This window comes from Thamnophis elegans, chromosome 10 (genome assembly GCF_009769535.1).
Source record: "Thamnophis elegans isolate rThaEle1 chromosome 10, rThaEle1.pri, whole genome shotgun sequence".
In the NCBI taxonomy this organism is placed as follows: Eukaryota; Metazoa; Chordata; class Lepidosauria; order Squamata; family Colubridae; genus Thamnophis; species Thamnophis elegans.
Window position 1 is genome coordinate 39,668,166 of NC_045550.1, and position 23,373 is coordinate 39,691,538.

At 35.9% G+C, this 23,373-nt stretch overlaps 1 protein-coding gene across 1 annotated transcript; it reads left to right on the forward strand.

The window, feature by feature from the left end:
* Positions 1–1,124: 1,124 nt before the first annotated feature.
* On the forward strand, positions 1,125–22,665 carry DAW1 (dynein assembly factor with WD repeats 1). Its single transcript, XM_032225679.1, is given in 17 exon segments — positions 1,125–1,216; positions 3,388–3,460; positions 6,030–6,174; positions 10,015–10,073; positions 11,851–11,973; positions 12,234–12,333; positions 13,417–13,455; positions 13,457–13,510; positions 13,512–13,526; positions 14,308–14,368; positions 14,371–14,413; positions 17,182–17,284; positions 18,077–18,145; positions 18,147–18,192; positions 19,399–19,475; positions 20,794–20,954; positions 22,653–22,665. Coding segments are annotated over 17 exon segments (1,221 nt in total). The 5' UTR covers positions 1,125–1,176.
* Positions 22,666–23,373: the final 708 nt, after the last annotated feature.

The following is a 23,373-nucleotide window of genomic DNA, read 5'->3' on the forward strand; positions in this document are numbered from 1 at the left end:
AAATATCCCTATCAATGTAGATTGCTTTTAAAAAAATATACAACTGTAGAGTGGGGAGCAGAGGAAAAAAAAGCTTTCCATTGCTTTAACTGTATGTGGCTTTTACAAACAAAGAAGGGATATTGTTAAATCTCAATACTACACGGAGAAGAGAGCCAGTTTCATTAAGGCACCAGGGGATGGTGAGCCTTAGTTCCATTTTAGATATGAAGCAAGTTGGGTGATCTTGGGCTCTCTCTGAGACCTAGAAGCAGACAAAAACATTGCAGAGATTAGAATAGGGAGCCTCCCATGAGTATAAAACTGACTTGAAGGCACATACATATGGAAAAAAAAATTGGGAACAGCATGTCTTGTGGTTTTTCCAGTATGGATTTGGGTTGCTGTTTATCACAATTGAAAAATGTACCCAATCCAAAGTCTCTTCCCATCCAAATACATTTTTGTTCCTGTAAAAAAAGATCCAGTCATTGAATATTGGGTGATTTGGGGGCCAGGTATTGTTTTAAATTCCTGGCTTCAACATGAGACAGGATTGAGGATAAAATGAGAATAAAGAATACTATGTAGGAAACAAGGGCTTTTCAGTGTAATAAATGCCTACTTGCTTTGCGAGTTGTCTGAAATTTGGAAAAAAGTTAAGCACCATCCAAACAAATCATGTTTGTGCGAGGCAGTCCTACTCGTGGACACGTTTGGTTGTGAGGAAGCCCCATTGAAGCTGATCGGGTACTTGCTGAGAAAACATGCGTAAAATCACAGAGCATTCAATTATTCTCCCAGGAATTATTCCCGTCTTCATCACCTTTTCCGGAGATGGGAGAAAAAAGACGCAATCTGGCGCGTCTGAAGGGCAGGAGAACACTCGATTTGGCACCTTAAGTCCGCGTTTGCATTTCCAAACATTTCACTCCCAAACATCGCACTTCCCTTTTTCTCACTTTCTGAACTTCGCTCTGACAACCCGAAAGCTCAGCTACGACATCGCGGGAGAGGTGACGATTTCATGCCACACCTCCCGCTGCCATGGTAACACGACCGAGGCTGGAGACAGAATACTAAGTCCCTCCTTCTCGGTTGGTACCTTGCTACGCCTGCGCACTGCGCTTCGGCGTCGGTTTGTCTGGTTTCTATGACAACGGCTCCGGCTCTAAGTTTTCGGCGGCCGGAGACGAGATGAAGCTGAAGCGGTTCTTGCTGCGATATTACCCGCCGGGTGCGGAAAGGTTCAGCGGCAGAAATTGGGAAGGAGAAAGGGAGAGAGGCAGTTGCGGAGGCGAACTCCTGTGGAAAGAGAGCTCGGCGGGGAAGGGCGGTGGTGATGGGGAAAGCGGCAAAGCAAACGAAGGCTGTGGGGAGACCGGCAGGAGGGAAGCGGATAACGGGGAGAGCGAAGGTGGAGCGGCGGAGAGTGCTATTCAACGGGAGCAGAGAGGGTGGAAGTGCAGGAGGAAAGACCCAGAATAAAGGCAACGCAAGAATGGCGGGCAAAGTTTCACTGCGCCTGACTTTATTGTGCAGCTGAAGTTAACCAGGGTCCTTGTGGACCTGAAAGTAAACTTCACGGGGCTTAGTCGACTCCTTCTATTTAGTCTTTGGTGGGACCTACTCTTAGTAGCAGTTTGTTTTTAGGTGCAAAAATAATCAAGGTAGGGATCTGTGTAGGGAGTTGCAGACAGAGCCAATCCTCAGCATCCTGAAAAACTAAAATAGGCCTTTTCCCTAGATCTTAAATAATAATTTGTGGGAAGAGCATTCTCACCCATTTCAAAGAATTAGTTTGCTCCAATACTACCTGCTTATAGAAATTAAATATCAGTCTGTGGGAATCATGAACTCAGAACAGGGAAAATGATCAATTATTTATTTAATGAAAACTATTATTTTGCTGTATTAGGACTTATGCAGTAGTTAGGGCAGCTTACATTACTACAAAATAAAACACTGCCAAAGAGAAATATGAAAAGTTGAAATAGCAGCTGAAATAAACTACAATTTACACTTTATCCTAGATAAGATATTTGTCAAACTATAAACGGGTTCTTGAGAATCTGTTAACCTAACTTCTTCTGGCACAGAATTCCAAAATGTAAACGCTGCCTTTTCTGTTGTTCTTATTACTTGTCCTCTGCTTTATGGATAAGAATTGAATGTTCGGGATTAGCCAGCCTGGTTCCTGCTGGATCGACAAAATGTAAATTTATGTATTTATCTGTTAAATTTATTTTTAAAAGTTTTCTGAAGCATTAGATGGTATTTATAGCCAGTTATATACTTCATATGTACTAATAAATGATCCAAACAGTGCCAATTTAATTGATTGGTTCAGAATATAAATTTTATATTGGGAAGTCCACAGGTCAAATCTGAACCATGGTCTTCTGTAAATGTAGTTTCATGCAAGTATTCTAGCATAGTTTCAGAAATCAAACTAATAATTATAAAGATTATATTTGCTATATGTTGAAGGAAATATCAATTTTTCTAGTATTTAAACTTTAGAACTTCGTTGTGGGTTTGTTCTGATAAAGTACAGTTTCTGTAATACTAGGTGGATTGTAATCAAGGCTAAGTCTTTAAATATTATCTAAAAGTAATACAGCTAGTAGGACTATATAGTGCACCAGATGTATTTATATAGCAATAGCAATAGCAGTTAGACTTATATACTGCTTCATAGGGCTTTCAGCCCTCTCTAAGCGGTTTACAGAGTCAGCATATTGCCCCCATAGTCTGGGTCCTCACTTTACCCACCTCGGAAGGATGGAAGGCTGAGTCAACCTTTGAGCCGGTGAGATTTGAACCGCTGAACTGCAGCTTAGCAGTCAGCTGAAGTGGCTGCAGTACTGCACTCTAACCACTGCGCCACCTTGGCTCTTCAATTATAAAACATGCTTCCAGTTAGGGAGAAGTATGGATGTAGCACTTGTTCACAAGATCTTAAAGGAGTTATGCCTTTCTTGGAATTGCTTATGATTGTTTTACAGTATTTTAGGTAGGTATTCTTCATGTTCCCAAAAAATGTTTCAAGACTGAATCCAAAGTGCTGCCCAGCCTATTTATTACAGTATATACACAAAACAGTGGAATTTTTAGCAATTCTCCATAATCACCCATCTACACACATTTATGTTTCAGAAATGGAGTTTAAGTGGCAATGGGGAGGGGGAGTGTACCTTGAAGAAACTAAATTTATGCAATTATTTGATATATCCAACTAGTTGCAGGTTTTTGGGCCCTGGTTTATGCCCTGCAGTATGACAGAAATAGCAGTAGAAATGCTACTTGATAAGTTTTTATCAGAAGAAAGGCCTGTTTCTGTAGTGCTTATGATTAAAAACTATCTCAATATGGAATTCATAATTGTATTGTTATGCTTCTTCAAAGGCATTATTTTGGAATATATTCAAAGAGGGGAACTGAAAACCAAATCCATAGATTTACTAGATCTCAATACTGCGTGAGTATTATATTTTCTTATAAAACACTAGGACTATATATTGTACTAAACAATTTAAGCAATGCCCACAGATATGCTGAACAGAAGAAATGCTACCTTTTAATCATAATGTTTGTGATGTTAATCTAGATTTGTTTATTTAAGATATGAATGCCTTATCCTGTCCTTTACATTCTTCACATATAGCTGTTAGTTTCTTTATGAATATTTTTGTGGCTTCAAGCTCATATAGAATTGGAAAATGCTATTTAGGACACTGAGTCTAATATTCTGCAGGAATTCCAATTAACCATTCTTAGAAAATGACTCCAGTCTTTGCTTGAAACATCCAGCGCAGTGGAGCATACCCTACTTTCTGTCATCAGGATTTTTTTTTCATAGTTTACTATGATTCAGATGATACCTGGCAAAATCTTTTTGTTTACACAGACTTTATTTTTCAGTGAGAATTTTATCCATCATATGTGAGACACTCTGTATAGACATGTTTCATTAACTGTATATTGGTTCTTAGTGGTATTGTACATTTAACATTTGAAAAGATTTGAGACTATTTTCAAAGTGGTTGAATTAAAAAATATCAATGGAATGTAAAAAAATTAACTACTATGAAACATCCTGAGAAGTGCTATATCAAAGATTAACTTTTGTTTTATGAAGGTGGGGATAGGGAGGAGATAAATGAACATGATGGAGGAAGATCAAATACATTTTAATATAAATTAAAACATGATGCCATTGAAATAATTATATTCTTGCTTGAAAAGCTGATTTCATCTATGTTTAAGAACACAGTTTTACAGTGTAATTAGTGTCATTTCAAATGAATTGATCAAAAATAGAAAAGCTACCTAATGAGAAAACTCAAATTTAGCATTTATTCTGGGAAAAGCTGTTATAAGCCAATCCTATGCATGTTTACACAGAAGTAAGTTCCAGCAAGTTCAATATTCAATTTCTTAAATTTGCAGATTGCCTTTCTATGATAAGAGTTGGAAAGTGACTTACAATATGTAATACAGAAAATGTACAAAATAATAGAAATAAAACCTACACTATTGAAATAATTAACTAAAGATAGATGAAAGCAGATATTTGCTCAAACAGAACTATTTCATGGCACCAAAGCAATTTATTTATGAAGTCACAGACATGTTTGAAAAAGATGTTCTTCTAGAGGTAGATTGTCATAAAAGGAACTAAATCACCACCTTTGTCAATGAGTTCCTGTACTAGGAGCCACCACTGCAAGAAACATTTTCTCTTTGAGATTTAAAAGGTATCAATCTGTAGGAAAATAATATATGTAAAGCACTATTTGTTTTCAACAACCTAACTGAGAAATCTTTGATGTAATTCAGTAAAGCTTTTGGAAAAGTCTTAGTTGAACTAAATGAGTCTTGCTCCTTCGTTAGTGTATAGACTATTACTGTGTTAAAGAAAATTGTGTTCCAAACAATTAGGTTTAAAAGGTTAGAGCAATTATTGAAAACCTGATTGCTATAATTTAGCAGTTCATATACCTAAACTGCATATATATAAAATATTATAATTATCTATGGTCCTAAGAATGATTTAGAAACTGTAATAGCTTTAATATAATTGCTGAGATGTATAAACCAATAAGAAGGATTTAATTTTACAAAAAATTGGGAATGGTAGGAAGAGAGAATTCTACAGTATATTTTTAAGTAAGAATGTACTATAGAATTCTTCCATTACCACCACTATATCATCATATGTGAAGTCTGACACATTTAAATTTAGAAATCAAGTTTCACTGATCAGATTACTACCATATTTTTCGGAGTATAAGACGAACCTTTTCCCTCAAAAAAGAGGGCTGAAAATCTGGGTGCGTCTTATACACTGAATACAGCATTTTTTGCCACCTGAAACTCCGCCCCCTTAATCAAAATGGCCGTGCATAGCTTTTAGAAGCCTTTCAGAGAGCTGCTGGGGACTGGGGAGGGCAGCTTCCCAAAGGCTATCCATGCCCTTTTTGTGACAAAAAAATGGGCCCGTTTTCACGAAAAACAGGCCATTTTTTTCTTATATTCCCCCCTCCCCACATCCTTCCAAGAGCACTCTATACACCTAAGGGCTATTCATGCCCTTTATTTTTTTTTGGGGGGGGAAGGGCCGGTTTCATGAAAAACAGGCTATTTTTGGGAGGTTTGCAGAGTGCAAAAACTTTTTTTTTAATTTTCCTCTTCAGAACCTTGCTGTGTCTTTTACTCCGGTGCGTCTTATACCCTGAAAAATACGGTAAATGGTTGAGTGAATGCTATAAAACATTGCAACAATACATAATTCATTTTTATATTTATATTTTGTAAACTGCTGCTGAAATATTCTCAATGTTAAACAAGCATATCTTACTCAACTTCAAATTTGTGATTATAATCTGGGTGTTATAATTTTTCACATTACTTTAATTTTTAAATTATTTATTGAAGCATCCATCATTTCCAGAGAAAGCAGCTCTGGCATGATGGATGTTGATAATAGGAACAATTACTTAACTGTTTGTCAGAAGATGAAAACTGTGTTTTAAAATGTACTTTAGAACTGATGTAGAAGCCTTAGTAGAAGATATTAGAAAAGCAGAGCCTCTCATCACACAGTCACGGAAAGATCAGGTTGTACATTTAATTCTACGATTACAAGAGAAGCTAGGACAACAATTGGACCACAAGTTCTATCTTTTTAAGGTAAGAGTCATGAGGTATTTTTTTAGTCATGCAATAAAGAATCTTTATATTTTGAAACATTGTTTTCTATCTTTCTGTTGTGAGTGCCAATATAAGGGAACAAAATAAAATGGAGAATGAACATCAGCATTAGCATGGCAACACTTCATTGCAAATCTTACTTGATTCTTTAATTTCTACTTTTTTGTGGGTGAGGTGTATAGATATGTAATCTTTGATTCCTTCATTTTCATTCTGGAAAAAAAAATTGAAATTTCAGCTACAGTACTATAATTCACTAAGCCACAGATAAATAGTCTCTCGTAATATCTTTAATTTTAGCCAATTACTAAATTCTAGTAATATCTTTAAAAATCAAATATACAATCAAAATGGAGGGTGAATAAGAAATCCCCCCTTCAATAGTGAAACCATCTCGCCAGGTCTCCAGTTCCATGGGATGTCCAGGCTCGGCCACATAAGCAGATACAGAGGACTTTAAGGAATGTCAAAAGGGATGAGAGTCAATGTAATTTTGAGGAGAAGGAAGTTCCATAAGGTGGGCACCATAAAGGGGTGAAATTCAGCAGGTTCTGACAAGTTCTGGAGAACCGGTAGCAGAAATTTTGAGGCGTTCAGACAACTGGCAAATACCACTTCTGGTTGGCCCCAAAGTGGGGTGGGAATGGAGAATTTTGCAATATCTTTCCCCCAGGAATGGGAAGGGAATGGGGCTTTTGCAGTATTCTTTCAATGGGATGGGAATGGAGATTTTGCAGTATCCTTCCCCTACCAGGCCCACCAAGCCACACCCACAGAACTGGTAGTAAAAAAATTGAATTTCACCACTGGCACCATAGCAGAGAAGGCATATTTCCTGGAATCCACCAAATGTAGATCCCTGGCCAATGATATCTCCAGCATGCCTTCTGTTACTATGAAATTTTTAATGTGATAAAAGCAACAAATGATTTAAAAATAAATTTATCAGTTGTTTTTCATTTTCATTAAAGGTAAATAAAAGGGGGAAAAAATTAGCTATTGTCCTGGTCTCACTTATTACACACTGAAATGTGTCTCTGTTATAGCATTCAAACACTGTATGACTCTCGACTGGAAAAAACTGTGTATTCCTGCATTAAGGTGAAGAAAGATGATTACAATACACCAGGCTTTTTAGAAGTTAAAGACCTAGACCACAGGTGTTAAACTTGCTGTGTCACATTGCCATCGTGTGACGTTTTGGGACGTTTTTCCCATTCATGGAACTAGGTGGATGTGGCCTATACATGACATATCTGGCCTGTGGGCCGCCAGTTTGACGCTCCTGCCTTAGATCGTTGGCTATTCAAGGCAATTATCAGGAACAGATTTATTAAACTGTTAATGAAACAGTTAGATAACTTAGAAGGTTAAGTTATTAAGTAAGATGGCAACATCTAGGCAATCTTTAAAAAGCTGTCCTGTTTAATATTTCAATAGGAAATCATCCCAATATTATCAAATCTCATGATTATATTTCATGGAATATCATGAAAAAGACAATGGTGAATTATTTCTGTTTCATGTAAAACTGAAAACTAAGCAAACTATCTAGAGAGCCAGTGTGATGTAGCAGTTAAGATGCTAGCCTAAAAACTAGGAAACAGAGTTCTAGGCTCCCTTAGGAATCAAAGCGAATTGGGTGACATTGGGTCAGTCTCATTCCAAACACATCTCACAAGGTTATTGTTATGGGGAAAAATAGGAAGCAGGAGTATTAAGTATGTTCTCTATCTTTTGTTGACCAAATATTTTAAAAGGGTGGAATAATAATACATATACCAAAGATTTCATGGAATTTCTATTTTATAAATGGTCAATTTCTGTCCTTTTCTGAAATTGCAATATTTCATTCACAAAGCTAGATGGCAGTGTTGAATTAGTCTATTCTAAATGGACTACTAGTTGATTCCAGCTACAGTAGTCTTTGAAAGGTACCTCAACCAAAAGGAAGATTTGAAATAGGAGACAATGTAATTTGAAAATAAGTTGTAGTGCCTGCTATTCATGACTTTGTTATGTTAAGCTAAGTGTTTAAGTGGGTGAGTGATGTATTATGATCCATAAAGCATTAACAACTGGAATCAAATGTGTACTAGAGATATAAATGTCCTTAGATTTCTTTTATCTTAAAATGCTATGCCAATCAATGCAAATTGTTAACATCTGTTGTTAGCCAGAAATGTAGGTAAAACAAATGTACTTAAGAAAAGTGAATTAAAAATTACTATCGTATATAAAAGTATTTTTGTGCTAAGTTATGATTACAGAGTATATAAAAAGGAAAGGTGCAGAAAAACAATTACTGTATACTACTTGTACTAGAGTAAGATATTTCAGGCAGTTGAATAGAAAAATTGATTTAGTCATCTAAGTTGTAAATTGCAGGGGGGAAACCTTCACTATATCACCAATGCAATACAAAAAAAAATCTATAGATCAACAATTAAGGGTAGGGTTTAGGCCTATTCTACATGGGCATTTAATTGCCAAAAATTGGATATTTTGTATAAGCAGGAATATTTGTTTTCATTATGAAGATTTGGTTCTGTCTAGAATCCTAGCTGATGGTCATGCCTTTCTTAAATGAGATGCAAAAATATAATTTTAAAGTCTTATTGTACAATATAACAGTAACAGAATACGAGGCTGGTATAGCTTAAAAAAGTTTTTTTTTTCTTGCTGATTCTCTCATAGAAATATACCATAGTATGAAATATGAACTTGGCTGAATTGCTTTTTGTAGAAAAGCATAAGTAACTATTTGAGGAACCATTGTTCTCCCATTGGTTAAAACCATCAGCAGGTGGAATAAGTTGGATACCAAGTTTTTCAAAAATTTTCCTTAGATTTGGTTTGTTTCAATGACAGATAAAAATGCTTGACTCCTCCAGGTTCTGTTACTATATATGCTGTATTTTCAGATAGCCACAGCAGAAGGTCTTCCTATTAGTAACTGTCATATCCTAACTTTTCAGTCTTTTAATCATTTTTTCAGAGAGCTTTGAACATTGCCTTTCTGCTTTTAGGGCCTTTTTTCTTTTGATAAGATCATTCAAACCAGGCAGTGAAGATAAAATTATTATAAGTGACATGGTCTTTCATCAGTCTATCTGGCAGCAGAGAATCAATTATCCAAATTTAACTTTTACTGATTCTTTAAAAAAAAACCTAGGTTATTTATATGCATTTTGTTCCATGAAAGCAAGATACAGAATGTAGTTAATATGAAATAAAAGTTCTGCTTAAAAGATGTCCTCCATATTGATAAAATAGGGGCTCTCCATCCCTCCAGTTCAGTAAGAAATGACATGCAAATATATTCATTGGACACTATTTGTCAAGAACAGAGAAGTGTAAATAAGATAGTTTTCTATTTTCACTTCATATCACCTTGTAACTGTCAATAACGCCTCTTAATGGAGACACAGGATGGGTATGAAATGGTTGTATCTTACTTAGCTGTTTCCTGGGTGATCTGTGTGTTTATGTGTGTATTTGTGTGTGTGTGTGTGTGCTCAGATAAGTAGCAAGCTGCTGTAGCATAACTTGATTGGCATTTGAGTTTTTCATACATAGAGCATGCTGTTATGGCATGGTGATTTAATTTAATTAAGCATAATCTAACCAAATCCTCTATTCAAGTGAAGTGCATACTTAAATGACTGCCATTGAAATCAATAAGCACTCAAATCAGAGAAACACTTAATTTTGTTTAAACAACTCACATATTTCAATATATATTTATGGAACTAGATTTACGATGGCAAAAATGTATAGAAATATAATGAAAAGTCATTGTATTTTTTGTAATTTCAGGTACTTCGAGCACATATATTGCCACTCACCAACGTTGCCTTTAACAAATCAGGTTCTTGGTAAGTTAAGATATGTAGTTAAATTAAAAGTATGTAATCTAAATGGAATGGTATACTAAACTAAAATTGTATTTGGTACAATTAACAATCCATGTTTTCCCGTGCTATTGTTTAACTAAACAAAGTTGATTAAAGTCATTAGGGCATGAAAGGCCAAATTACAGCAGTAGCAACAACAGTAGAAAAAACCTTCAATTAAATGTTTTAGTAAATAATAGATAGCAAAATGACATTGAATAATATACGTTTTTCTTTTCCTTAGCCAGTGTTCTGCTTTTTCTAACTATTCCTTGAAATGCTGCTAGTTGATAATGTAACACAAATCTACCATTTTAAAAATGTCATTCACTGCGATACTTAAAACCATTAATGTTAACATTTGAAAAGTATGTCCCAATGCTGAATTTATTCTTTTTTAGTTCACTTATGCTGTGGTGAATGTTTTACTAATATTTATGTAGTAGCAAATTGCCACTAAAATCCAGATTTTAGATTACAAAGCTATTGAGGCTGCAAATAATTATTTGTTCAGGACAAGTCCTACTAGACATATATAAGATATCATTATTCAACAATTCAAAAGTACAATGATATACAAAAGCCCTTGACATTTTTCAATGTCTTATTAGTAATGCTTCATAACTAGTAGTGAGTATACCATGATAGGAAATTCTTCCTAGCCTCTCCCTATTCTGAAGAAAAATGTGCTTTCTACCCGCCTGTTCTCCTTACCTCTATTTGAGCGACCAGGGCATTTGTGCATGCTCATGGGGCGTACGGCTCCTGCGCAATGCCTGTCGAGCAGCTGGAGCATCGCGTGCAGTGGGCACGCATGCGCATGCTGCACATTTGCACGTGGTGAATGCCCAGCCCCATTGCAGCATACCGGTTGCAATGGGAGCCAGAACCCACCACTGGCCCAGGCATTTCTGTTATTTGTGTTCTCTGTACATGCTCAGTAAATTGAGTGATATTAATGTTGGCTTAGAACTGACAGAGCAAAATTACTCTAAATTTAAAATTGTATTATATATCTGTCCATAATCCTAATTTTCTTTCCTTTCTCAAGTCTTATGTGGAAAATTTATGATGCTATGTATGATTTCTAGGAGCTTTGTATGTTCATTTCTTACAATGTTAGATTGTTTTACATGTAATTCCTAAAAAGAAGCAAAAAGAAATTTTACATTGTCTTTTTTTTCCATTTTTAATAAATAAATTTTATTTAACATCTAAGAGATTGATCTTTCTCTAGAGTGAAAGGACTTATCTCTCTAGTCACATACCTCTTGCTACCATCTTAGTAAATAGAGCTATAGATTGTATTCATCTTTATCATTATTGTCTCTTTCTTTCTATTTGTCTATTGGGTTTCTAGGCTTTGAGATGTCTATGTATTCCATGTGCCAGTAACAACATCTCTCTTGAAGATAGGCAGCTGTAACAGCAAACTTTGTACACTAAGGCAGGAAGATGGGCCAGACTATGTAAACTTAGAAGGCTTCTGGGAAAGGAATTTTGAAACACCCATACTTAGACCTACTGTTTTCAGTCTTATTGTTACAAGACCACTAGAGGTCATGCAATCTTCTCAACAATATACAACATACAAGATTATGTATGTTATAAATGTTTAGATTTGTTATAATCTTTGCCAATACAACATTACTTAAAAATATGAGAATAATTAATGGCCATTGAATTCAGTCAGAAGTGCATTAATTTGTGGATGAGAACAAATGGATCTGAAAACATAAAATGGACTTGTTTGTTGTAGCTTTATCACTGGAAGTTATGACCGAACATGCAAACTGTGGGATACAGCAACAGGAGAAGAGTTACATTCTCTGGAAGGCCACAGAAACGTGGTGTATGCAATTGCTTTCAATAATCCTTATGGGTATGTAACTTTTCAAAATCCTAAATACACCCTGGTTGTACATGTCTTCAGATCTAAGATATGTTGCAAAACTTTATTTGAAAGGCGTATTTTTATACCCCAGCTTTAATTGTGTGCATTGAACTTTATTTTGGTTTCCTCTTCTGTTTGATGCAATGCTGTTAGATGGTAAGAGTTTTACAGGATTTGGCACTATATAAGTTAAATCAACAAATATTTGGAGTTAATAATAAAACAATAACACTTTTCTATTTACTTAGTGACAAGATTGCTACTGGATCATTTGATAAGACCTGCAAATTATGGAGTGTAGACACAGGAAAATGCTATTATACTTTTAGAGGACATACTGCAGAAATTGTAAGTAAGGAGTTTTTTGTTGCACTTAACAACTGTATATATAGAGCAGAAATGAGTAAAACAGCTTGACTTTAAAATGAGTTGTTCCAATCCCATTGGAGGTGTTCTGATTGTGACACAATTTGCTTCAAGTTCAGAACAGTTGTAAGTTAGAAAGCAACACATTTTAGACTTGAACATTTCTTTTCTAATAGGGAGTAGTTTCGATTCTTACAAACTTCTTCCATCATTGTTGTATATACCCTCTTGTCATTTAGTGACTTCAATCCATTCCAGCAATTTTGTTTTTAAGCAAAATGGTTGTTCAGTTAACATATGACTGAGAAAGAGAGGAAGAGGGAAAGAGACGTTGCAAAGATAATTGGTTGTTTTCATGTCATTCAGATGAATCCCCCCCCCCCCTTTTATCATTTGCAGAGTGGAGAGATTGCTAAACAAGCTGTCTCCTCTTGAGCTGCTTTTCTCTGCAGAACAGCATATCCCTAAGTGCCATAAGTTAACAGGCTCAAGACTTAATTACTTGATTAGAACCCTGCATTGGTTAAGCTGCTTTTTGAAACTGTGACCAGAACATAATCAGTTGCATACAGAAGGCCTTTGTTGACAGACTCCTGGAATTTGGTTGCAGGCATTGGTCTTTTATTACCACCTATATTTAGGAATGGTCACTAACTGAGGTCGTCATAACATAAGGAGTGCCTACGAGCATGACACAGTCTCCTCTCTTGTTTAATATGTACATGAAACAGCTGGAAAAGCTCATCATTGATTCAGAGTCCATTATCACCAATATGCTATTTTATCAGTTGTACATCTTGATTCTGGGCTATCCCAAGTGATGCCATTAATGTCCAATATCTGGAAATTGAGCCAGTCTGGATGGAGAGGAACAAGCTCAGACTCAAGTCTTCTAAGAATGAACAGCTGAGAATTTTTAGGCTTAGACCAAGATTATAATCCTGTGCGACTAATACATAGATCAGCAGGAATTGCATTCTGTTGTGCTATCATGTGCCTGACGGCAAGAAAGTTAGGAAACTAAGGACTTCTAAAAAGATCTGCTGTCCCTTTTTTATCTTACAGGTTTGCTTATCATTTAATCTTCAAAGCACACTAGTTGCAAACTGGAAGCATGGATACTACGGCTAGACTATGGGACATACAGAATGGAGAAGACAGTAGTCAGATTAACAGTGCGTTGCAATTACTTATAGTTCTAACAGGCATAGTATGCTTCTTATGTTTTAAATGGAATTAAATGAAATTAACTTATTGAAAGAAGAAAGGTGCCTTATATCCATGGCCTTATATCCATTTGTTCAAAGTTAAAGCAGCATTGAAAAACTAGCCCATGAAGTTTTCGCCATTGTAGCACCCCTGCAGATATGTGATGATCAAAATCTGGCACTCAGACACCCAGCTTGTGATTATAATATCTCACAGAACTGTGTTTACCTGATGGGCATTTGCAGCCTTTCCTACCATCTTTCTGAGAAAAGTCAATGGGAAAGCAGGCAGATTCTACCACTTTGCTCTGACAACCAACTACCTACACCCACCCACCCCAATCTGTTTGTATTTGGTAGCAGCTGCCCACTCCTTTTTTAGAATTATTCATGTTAATTGGAGATAATCCAATTCACCAAATGAGGTCCACAACCTACAGTATCTAAACCAAATTTTCCAAAGCCCACTTCCACCATATTTGCCTGTTTCCCCATGGTTTTTTTTTTTTGGTTTGTTTGTTTTGTATTGTTTGTCCCAGGCATACACTTCAGTCAGGCTTTATGAACTATAATCCTAATATGTCACAACAAGCCAGTGACTTATTTTTTCACTCAGGTTTCAAGACTATCGACTTCTTTTACTTTGATTTACTTTTACTTCCTTTCATGTCTGAAAAAAAATGTTTGTTTGTACTAACCATATATATAAACAAATTCTATGAAATCTTCTTTTTTACAAAAAATGTAGGGACATTCTGCAGAGATTATTGCATTATCGTTTAACACCACAGGAGATAAAATCATCACAGGTCTTTTGACCATACAGTCGCAGTATGGGATGTTAGCACGGGCAGGTAATGCTATCTTTTATGTTATGTTTTACAGAAATCCTGCTTTGTACAGACTAGGATTATATAGTTCATATATGATCTGTATGCATTTTTGTTTTATGCATTATACAGCAGAATCAATGGAGCTATTTTTTTTGTTTTGAGGCAGATTTCCACATTTTCAGATTACTGTTTGCAGTTGGATTTCTGTCTGCCTTATAGCAATAGCAATAGCAGTTAGACTTATATACCGCTTCATAGGGCTTTCAGCCCTCTCTAAGCGGTTTACAGAGTCAGCATATTGCCCCCAACAACAATCTGGGTCCTCATTTTAACCCACCTCGGAAGGATGGAAGGCTGAGTCAACCCTGAGCCGGTGAGATTTGAACAGCCGAACTGCTGAACTGCAGTCAGCTGAAGTAGCCTGCAGTGCTGCATTTAACCACTGCGCCACCTCGGCTCTTCCACCTTGGCTCATACTATGGCATAGTATGAGGTAAAAACGGTGATGCATGGTTTGATTTGGTTTCCCATTTCTCCACTGTACATATGGCAGTTGCCTGTACATTTGTAGTCTAGATCTGATTGTCCCAACACTTGGTTTCTCTGCATATCTTTTTTTGGAAAATTGCACTGATTATGTTCCCTAGTTTGGTTAATGAAATATCTGCAAAAAAACAACCAAGCTCAGAGAGCATCAAGGGCCCCTCATTTCAGCCTTGAGCTATAAATATCTCCTGTTATTCATCATCGCACAGTCAGACAGATATTCAGTCTAGGTTTGGCATTTTTTATCTACCTATCGAGTCCTTACAAGGACCTGGGATAGACAAATCTGGATGTTTGATGGTGTTACAGATATTGTCGCAGGATGGAAGCAGTTCCAAGTAAAGCACCTTCTGCAATTGACTGATGGCAAATTTGTCAATGCTTATGGTGTTCAAGTGGTGCTCTAGTTGTTTTGGGACTGCACCCAAGGCATCTATTACTATTGGTACTATCCTTGCTTGCCTTTGCCATGGTCATTCTATTCTATTTGTAGGTCTTTGTATTTTGTTATCTTCTCCAGTTTTTCTCTTCTATTGTGCTGTCTCCAGGCACTGCTGCATCTATTATTATTATCATCATCAATAATAATAATATTAATATTATTAATATTATTATTATCATCATCACAACAGAATTGTATCACAGCGGCCAGTAGTTTTGCCGGATTTGGCATTGATTACTAGTCGGGCCCCACCCAGGGGCCTAGGACGTCATAACATATTTTCGTAATATGCGTGCAGATCCAAGCGGTGCTGTTTTAAATGTAATTCCAGTGCTTTTGGAATAGCACCCAGTGTGCCGATTACTACTGGAATTACCACTGCTGGTTTGTGCCATAGTCGTTGAATTTCGATTTTCAAGTCCTGGTATTTTGCGATTTTTTCATATTCCTTTTCATCAACCCTGCTATCACCCGGTATTACGATGTCTATGATTGTAACCTTGTTTTTCTCAACCAGTGTGATATCTGGTGTATTAGTGTTATTGTTGTTGTTGTTGTTATTATCATCATCATAAACATCATCATATTTGTTTGTTGCTTATTATTTATTTATTTATTTATTTATTGATATTACACAAATATAAGTTGCATTACCTTCGAATTATGGATTTTTTTTTTCCTGGTGTCTTTGATCAGAATTGAATCCCAACAGCTGCCTGGAAAAATCTTGCAGTTTCTTGGCAAGGATTTTCAGAAGTGATGTAGCTGTTCCCTTTTGGGCCAGGCTGAGAGACAGTGGCTAGCTGAAGGTCGCCCAACTGGCTTCATGCCTAAGACAGGACTAGCACTCCCAGTCTCCTGGTGTCTTGCCTGGCTCTTTAACCATTATACCAAAGGGGCTCACTAGGGTTATTCCTTAATAAAAGAATCTCACAAAAGGGCAATGTAATTCAAGAACATGATAAACTTCAAAACTGAAAGTGTGGGAAAGGGGGGCGGAGAAAAGAGAAAGGAGAGGAGGAAAGAAGATGGCAGAGAAGGGAGGTTGAGAGATGGAAGGAGCAAGGTTGTTGCAGAATAATATGGATACGGGATGGCAAGAAAGTGACCCAAACTGTAATTGGTAAGAAGATAATAAACATTAATGGTTACAGATGCATGTTAATAGCACCTATAAGAATATATATTTGTGAATTAATTTTAAAGGGAAAAATAAAATAAAAACTTTTTCAAAAAAACCTCCTGAAATGCTTGCAATCCTAAAGTGTAACAACAGAAGCCAGTTCAGGCTATTTCCCCTCTAAGGCTATTTGATTCAGCAAAAGTTTCAGTTTTCATAGCATTACCTAACCAAACTGAAGTGATAGAAAGCTTGTTATCATTTTGCCAAACTAACAGTAACAAACGTTAGATAATTGTTATGGCCCCAGTGGAGAAATGAAAGTCTCTTTGATTTACTATATGACCTTGTACACTTTAAAACATTTTTTTTCATATTTTTATAAAATAAAATGCTAATATTCATTTAGAAAATAAATATAAGCAAACTACTCATAGGCTTTACTGTGTAAGCTTTTGTAGAGAAAAACACCATATTTTAATACCAGGGTTTGCTTATTTTTTGTGCTTATTTATTTGGGTAGAGCTCTTTCTTCTTGTGATACTTATTAAATAAACATATCAAGGACATCACTATCTGTATCATTTCTCTAACTTTTTTTCCAAGGATGTCTGTGATTAATAGATTTATATAATAATTTAAACTACCATTTAATTTGAAATTTATTTTCTTGCCCATCAGGAGAATGCATACTTTAATAGGTCATCGTGCAGAAATAAGCAGCGCACAATTCAACTGGGATTGTACTCTGATCATCACTGGATCTATGGACAAAACATGCATGGTACAATAGTGTATTGCAGGATATGATATGTTTTATATGGAAAGGATTTATTTACTCGCCTAAAATATTTGATTCAGCAAAAGGTTACAGTTAGCCATGTCTCCTTTAGATTTGTCTGACCTTTTTTAGTTTTTCTTCAGAAATTCTGAGATGTAGATCCAAGCAATGGAATATTGCTTCCTGTATATAATTTTATCAGAATCATTGTTCAGATTATATGCTAACAATATATAAGATGTTAGACGAATAGAGACAATCAGAGATACGAGCCAGCCAGGTGTCCTAGAGCTTTGGAGAATGGTATGTTTCAGCCAGAGCCTCAATTATAAGATATGGGATATAGATATTAAAAATATAAGCATGATCATATTGACCATACAGTTCTGGCAGACTCATGGTTTTTTTCAGTCATTTAGTAATATAATTGTCACACTTTTGGTTCAAAGCACATGTAAACTAAGTAGGAACAGCAACAAGAATGATACATTACATATCAACCTGGCTGGAAAAGAAACATAACTATATATTGAAATCAGGCAAACTAAATCTGTCCCTAATAATTCTTTAAAAGAGCATCTTGCATTAAAAATTATTTCAGTAAATGTCTAATTTACATTGCTGTTATGTCATAGAAGCTATCTTTTACACTGTTTACACTAGCTCTATGTTCTTTAAAGAAAAAGATTAAGGCCAGGTATACTTGCAATGAAAGTCCAGTATGATATAAAACGATGTTTTTGATTGCCTGAATTTGTTTGCGTAGGTTGTTTAATGCTTTCCCTCACATTGCAGCTTTGGAATGCTTTGACAGGCAAGCGGGTGGCAACCTTAACAGGTCATGATGACGAAGTATTAGATGTTTTGTTTTGATTATACTGGCCAGCGTATTGCAAGTGCCTCAGCTGATGGTAGGTGAAGAAGATTTCTGAAAAACTAAAATGGTTTTTTATTCCTGTTTTACATTCTGTCAGAAGGTATGCCTCTTAAACTGAAGCGCAAATTATTCCTGTAACCCTGTAATCTGCAAATTGCAAAGTTTGCGATACATACAACACACAGACTCATTTCCACAGCCTCCACCTATGTTCAACAGTGAAAGGACACAGGGCAAATAATATCCTGTAGAAAGCACAGCTCCACAACACAGTCTTTTCAGCAGTTCCAAGAAGGTTTCACTGTCATTTGCATTACTCAGGTGACCCTGAGGAACAGAGAAAACCTCCAAGTAGCCTCCATGACTCTCTAAAAGAATGCAAATCACCATCTGTCTGCAAGGAATATAAACACAGGTGAGTTGCTGCCAGTTGGCCTGGTTTGGCCAAACTGGTAGTAGAATTCAGGCCTGGGTCGCAGAAACCGGCAGTGACCCAGGCCTGCCATGACTGTGAAATGGTTCCCTTGCTGCCATTTGGCCCGCCGTCATTTGGATTTTAGTGACTGCGTGTGTGCAGTTCACTGTAAATTGTTCTGCACATGCGCACAGAACAATTTACATTGAACAGCCTGCGCATGTACATTGCGAACCATCAATAACGCCGGCAGCAACCCACCCCTGAATATAAATCCTTCCATTCCCCCCCATCTAGTCAGAGCTGAAGAAGCTTCTTGTATGAGAAGTGAAACGTCTTCAAGAAAACCAAGAAAGTTCAGTTGCCCCTAAAAAAGCACCTTTGGGACAACCATGTATGGATGACTGAGAATCTCCATAGATACTTAGTGTCCCGGAGTATTCATATGGTAGTGTCATTTTCAATTATTGAATTATCTAGTCATGCCAAAGAATGTTTCTCATAAGAATATAAAGAATATAAAATTTGAATAATAGTTTATCATACTTTATCAGCAAAGAGCTTCAGAACTTCCATGCACTTATAACACACCTTAAAGCAATAATAGATGTTTTATTTGTTTGGCAATTGCAATCTGTGTCTTTAACTGACTAGAGAGCATATTACTTAGAAGTAAATCCCCCTAGACTGAATGACATTATTTGCAAATATCTTTAGGAAAGTAGTTAGTCATATCCACTCTATAACTATATTTTTATCAAAATTTTGTTGAATGTATAATATTTAGCAAAAATGTAAGCTATTTATATTCTTTTTTTACCAAAGGATCAGCGAGAGTATATGATGCAGAAACAAAGAAATGTGTTGCAAAACTTGAAGGCCATACAGGAGAAATTTCAAAGGTAAATGTTTACGTGTTTCAAATTCTTTCATACTGCTGTTATAGCTCAAACTTTGGCAGTTCTGCTTATTTTTCATAAAATATTTTTTCTATTTGAATCTGACCAAGAAAAGGTTTTTCTTTGTGTTTCTAAATATAGATTTACTTCCTTGTGCTTCTACTGTAGTAGTAGGCAATGGCTCTCGGGACACTCAAATTGTTATATCTAGTTATTTAAATATCAAGTCAGGTGGATATAATGCAATAGAAATCAAGCACCACTAGTTAATAATTTGCACATTTCATTGAGATAGAGCACCCAGTGAGGTAAAAAATGGTATATAAGTTGTCGTCATTGTCGTCATCACTACTTCATTTTAGAAAAATGTAGCAGCTTGCCACTACAGTTAACTACTAATCTATTCTACACACAATTCTACCAATCTTTAGAATTTTAATCATTCTTGAGTCTTCCAGTATATGCTATCAAATTGATCATGCTTTTAAATTCCTTTCTTCTTGTGTATACAATTAATAGACTTATGCTTAAGCTACTGGATATATTCAAAACAAAGAGACATTGTCCAAAACAATGTTACTAATAATGTCATTTGTAGCATTTGGCTGGCAATCACATTTTTTTTGTACTGCCTCATCCCATTTCATTCATCCATTCATGTCACCTACAGACTGCTTACTGTTAGCTGTTTACTGTATACTGTGTTACTGTGTAATGCATATCATATTAATTCATAACATTGCATATTTTTTCCTAGAACTCATATCTGCTTCTTTCATTTTCACTACTTACTGGGTGTGACATGTAACTATCTTCAACCTATGACTTGCTACTTTGATATGCAATTATAACAATCTAAAGGTAAGGTAAAGGTTCTCTCGCACATATGTGCTAGCCATTCCCCAGTCTAGGGGGGGCGGTGCTAATCTCCGTTCAAGGCCGAAGAAGCCAGTGCTGTCGAAGACATCTCGTGTGTTATCTGGCATCATTTTAATCCATAGTTCATAATTAAGTCTACAACTTCATTAATCTTAAATTAGTTCATAATCATTTCAACATTTTTTACTTCTCTAATTTTGCAAAATAATTATAAGTACCATTCTGAGAAGAAAGAGAGTGAATCAGTTTCTGGTGACTTGCCATGGGAAACTTCATTCTGTTTCAGTGTCCTAAATCAACTTTTTGCTAAAAGAGCATGATTACCTTAAATCCACCCACTTGGCTGCATGCATAAAATAGAAATGGAAGTGATAACAAACTATAATAAAGTATTCTAGTTTCTTAACTTTTTAAAAAATATATCATTTTATCATTTTTAAAGGTCTGTTTCAATCCTCAAGGAAGTTGTATTCTTACAGCCAGTTCAGATAAGACAGCTCGCCTTTGGGAGCCCAAGACGGGACAATGCATTCAAATATTGGAAGGCCACACTGATGAGATATTTTCCTGTGCTTTCAATTACAAAGGGAATATTTATTACAGGTAACTACCGTATATACTCGAGTATAGGCCGACCCGAATATAAGCCGAGGCACCTAATTTTACCACAAAAAAACTGGAAAAGTTATTGACTCGAGTATAAGCCTAGGGTGGGAAATGCAGCAGCTACCGGTAAATTTCAAAAATAAAAATAGATACCAATAATGTTTTGAATATTTATTTCAAAGAAAAACAGTAAACTAGCGGTGTATTCAATGAAATACTTCACTCACCTCATGACGCTGATGTCCCGCTGTGATGATGATGTCCCGTGCAGCCGCGGGAGCGATGTCCCGCCTCCTATGACACACGGCACAGTGATTCCTATCATTGGATCACTGTACCAGAGGAGGTGGGACATCGCTATGTGGCTGCTTGCCATAACAAGGAGGAGGTGGGACATCGTTGCAGAGCGGCAGGAGGGGGAGGAAGGGGAATCGTAAGACAGCCCTGCATTACATTAGAACGTGAGGAGGGGGGATGGTGCGGTGCGCGCTGCGCGGCAAACTGACACAGAGGGAGGGGAAACTCACAGGGGCACTGGGCCATTCACGAGTGTCACCCAGCGGCATGGCCCCGCCCCTTTTTCTCCTCCATTTCGGGCAAATTTTTCACTGACTCGAGTATAAGCCGAGGCGGCTTTTTTCAGCCCAAAAAGTGGGCTGAAAAACTAGGCTTATACTCGAGTATATACAGTAAGTACATGGTCTGAAAAAATTGTTATATTTCAATTGAATTTTTAATCAGGTAGTGGTGAATAAAAATAAAGCAATGTGAAATAAAGTGTTTCCCAGGTTTTCTTAGTCGAGAAATTTATTATACATATTGGATTAAAATAGTTGGGTTTGGAAGGGATTGATCTATTTACATTTCTCATCTCTTACGTGAGGCTGAAGTAAAACAACTTTCAGATTTCAATACTTGCTTATACTTCTGTCATGAAAAGGTTAAGCAGAAGTAGCTGAAGTGTCACTACTACACATTAATAAACATTGCAACAAGAGAACACTAGGGAAGGCAATTTTATTCCAGTCACATTTGCCTTTTTTTTGCCTGTGATCTGAATTAGACCAACCATTAAGCCATAACTTGGTTGATGTATCATATACCATATATGGATTACAATGTTGAGTGCTGGCCTACTCAACATTGTAATCCATGAATGAGAAATTGCAAATGCCTCATTTATGGTTTATTTTTAACAGTTGTATTACATATAAAAATAAGCAATATAAGCTTGAAAGTATAATTGTGAGACGCTGTATCTGGCTTACTGATATAAAGCCATAGTATATAAAACTGCTTTATATTGATCTGGACAATTAGTCTGTGTAGCACTATAGCATATTCTCAGAATAAAATAGAGTTGCCAAGATTTCAAGTAAAGATTTTTTTATCCTTTCAGAGGGCTTTTACTGAAGATATTTGGGCTGAAAATAATGATTTATTCTATAATTAACGAATAGCACAATGGCTTTTTAGGTATAAAGCCAGAAGATTAATTTTCAAAAAAAGAGTAATGGTGAATTACTTGAGATTAAGAGCAGTACTGATTACAAGCAAAATAAGGATAGTGCTTGAGATAAAATAAACATAATACGTCAATGATCCAGCAAATAAACAAACTCTAACACTGTTTAGATATTATGATTATGAAAAAGATTTAACACTTAATGTTATATTCTTCTCTATTTTTTTTAGGAAGCAAAGATAATACATGTAGGATATGGCGCTAATTGAGACAAAGGCTGACCCTCTTCTCTAGGAATTTTAATTCAGTGTTTTTATATAGACAATAACCTTTAAAAATCTGCTTTTTGCATCTGTCTTTTTTATTCTTTATGAAGCAGAAATATTTTCTAGACTTATTTTAATAATTAACTTGTCTAGTTATATAAAATGTATTATTGAGAAAATTATAAGAAAATGCCTTTTTTTCTCTAAAGATCTATAGGCTAGTTGGAGTGAGGAAGCTTCATCATACTATTAGTTGTTACTCTTGCATTCATTTAGATACCTTATATTTACAAGATTTAATTTTTATTTAATAAAACATTTCAATATGTATAATGTAAATATCATAGTAGTATTGATTGTATTTTATATTTGGGACTTAATTTTGAAATTTATATTGTATTTCTATTTCTTGAATTTTTTTTTTTCCCTTTTCCATTTTCCCCCCCCTTGATTTTTTAAAGTATAGTTTATATTTATGGTTTGTCCCATCCTGAAAGATTTAAGCTGAAATAAAATGATTACATTGATTTTGGCTTTCAATTGTGGAGTCATAGTGTTGAAGCAGCATAACCCACATGTCTTCTCTTTTAATGTGAACTGCCTTTCTTCTCAAGAACTTGATGTTGGTTTTATAGAGCCTTCTAATCTGATCATCTGCTAATTTGGGCTTCTATACAAGCAGGCT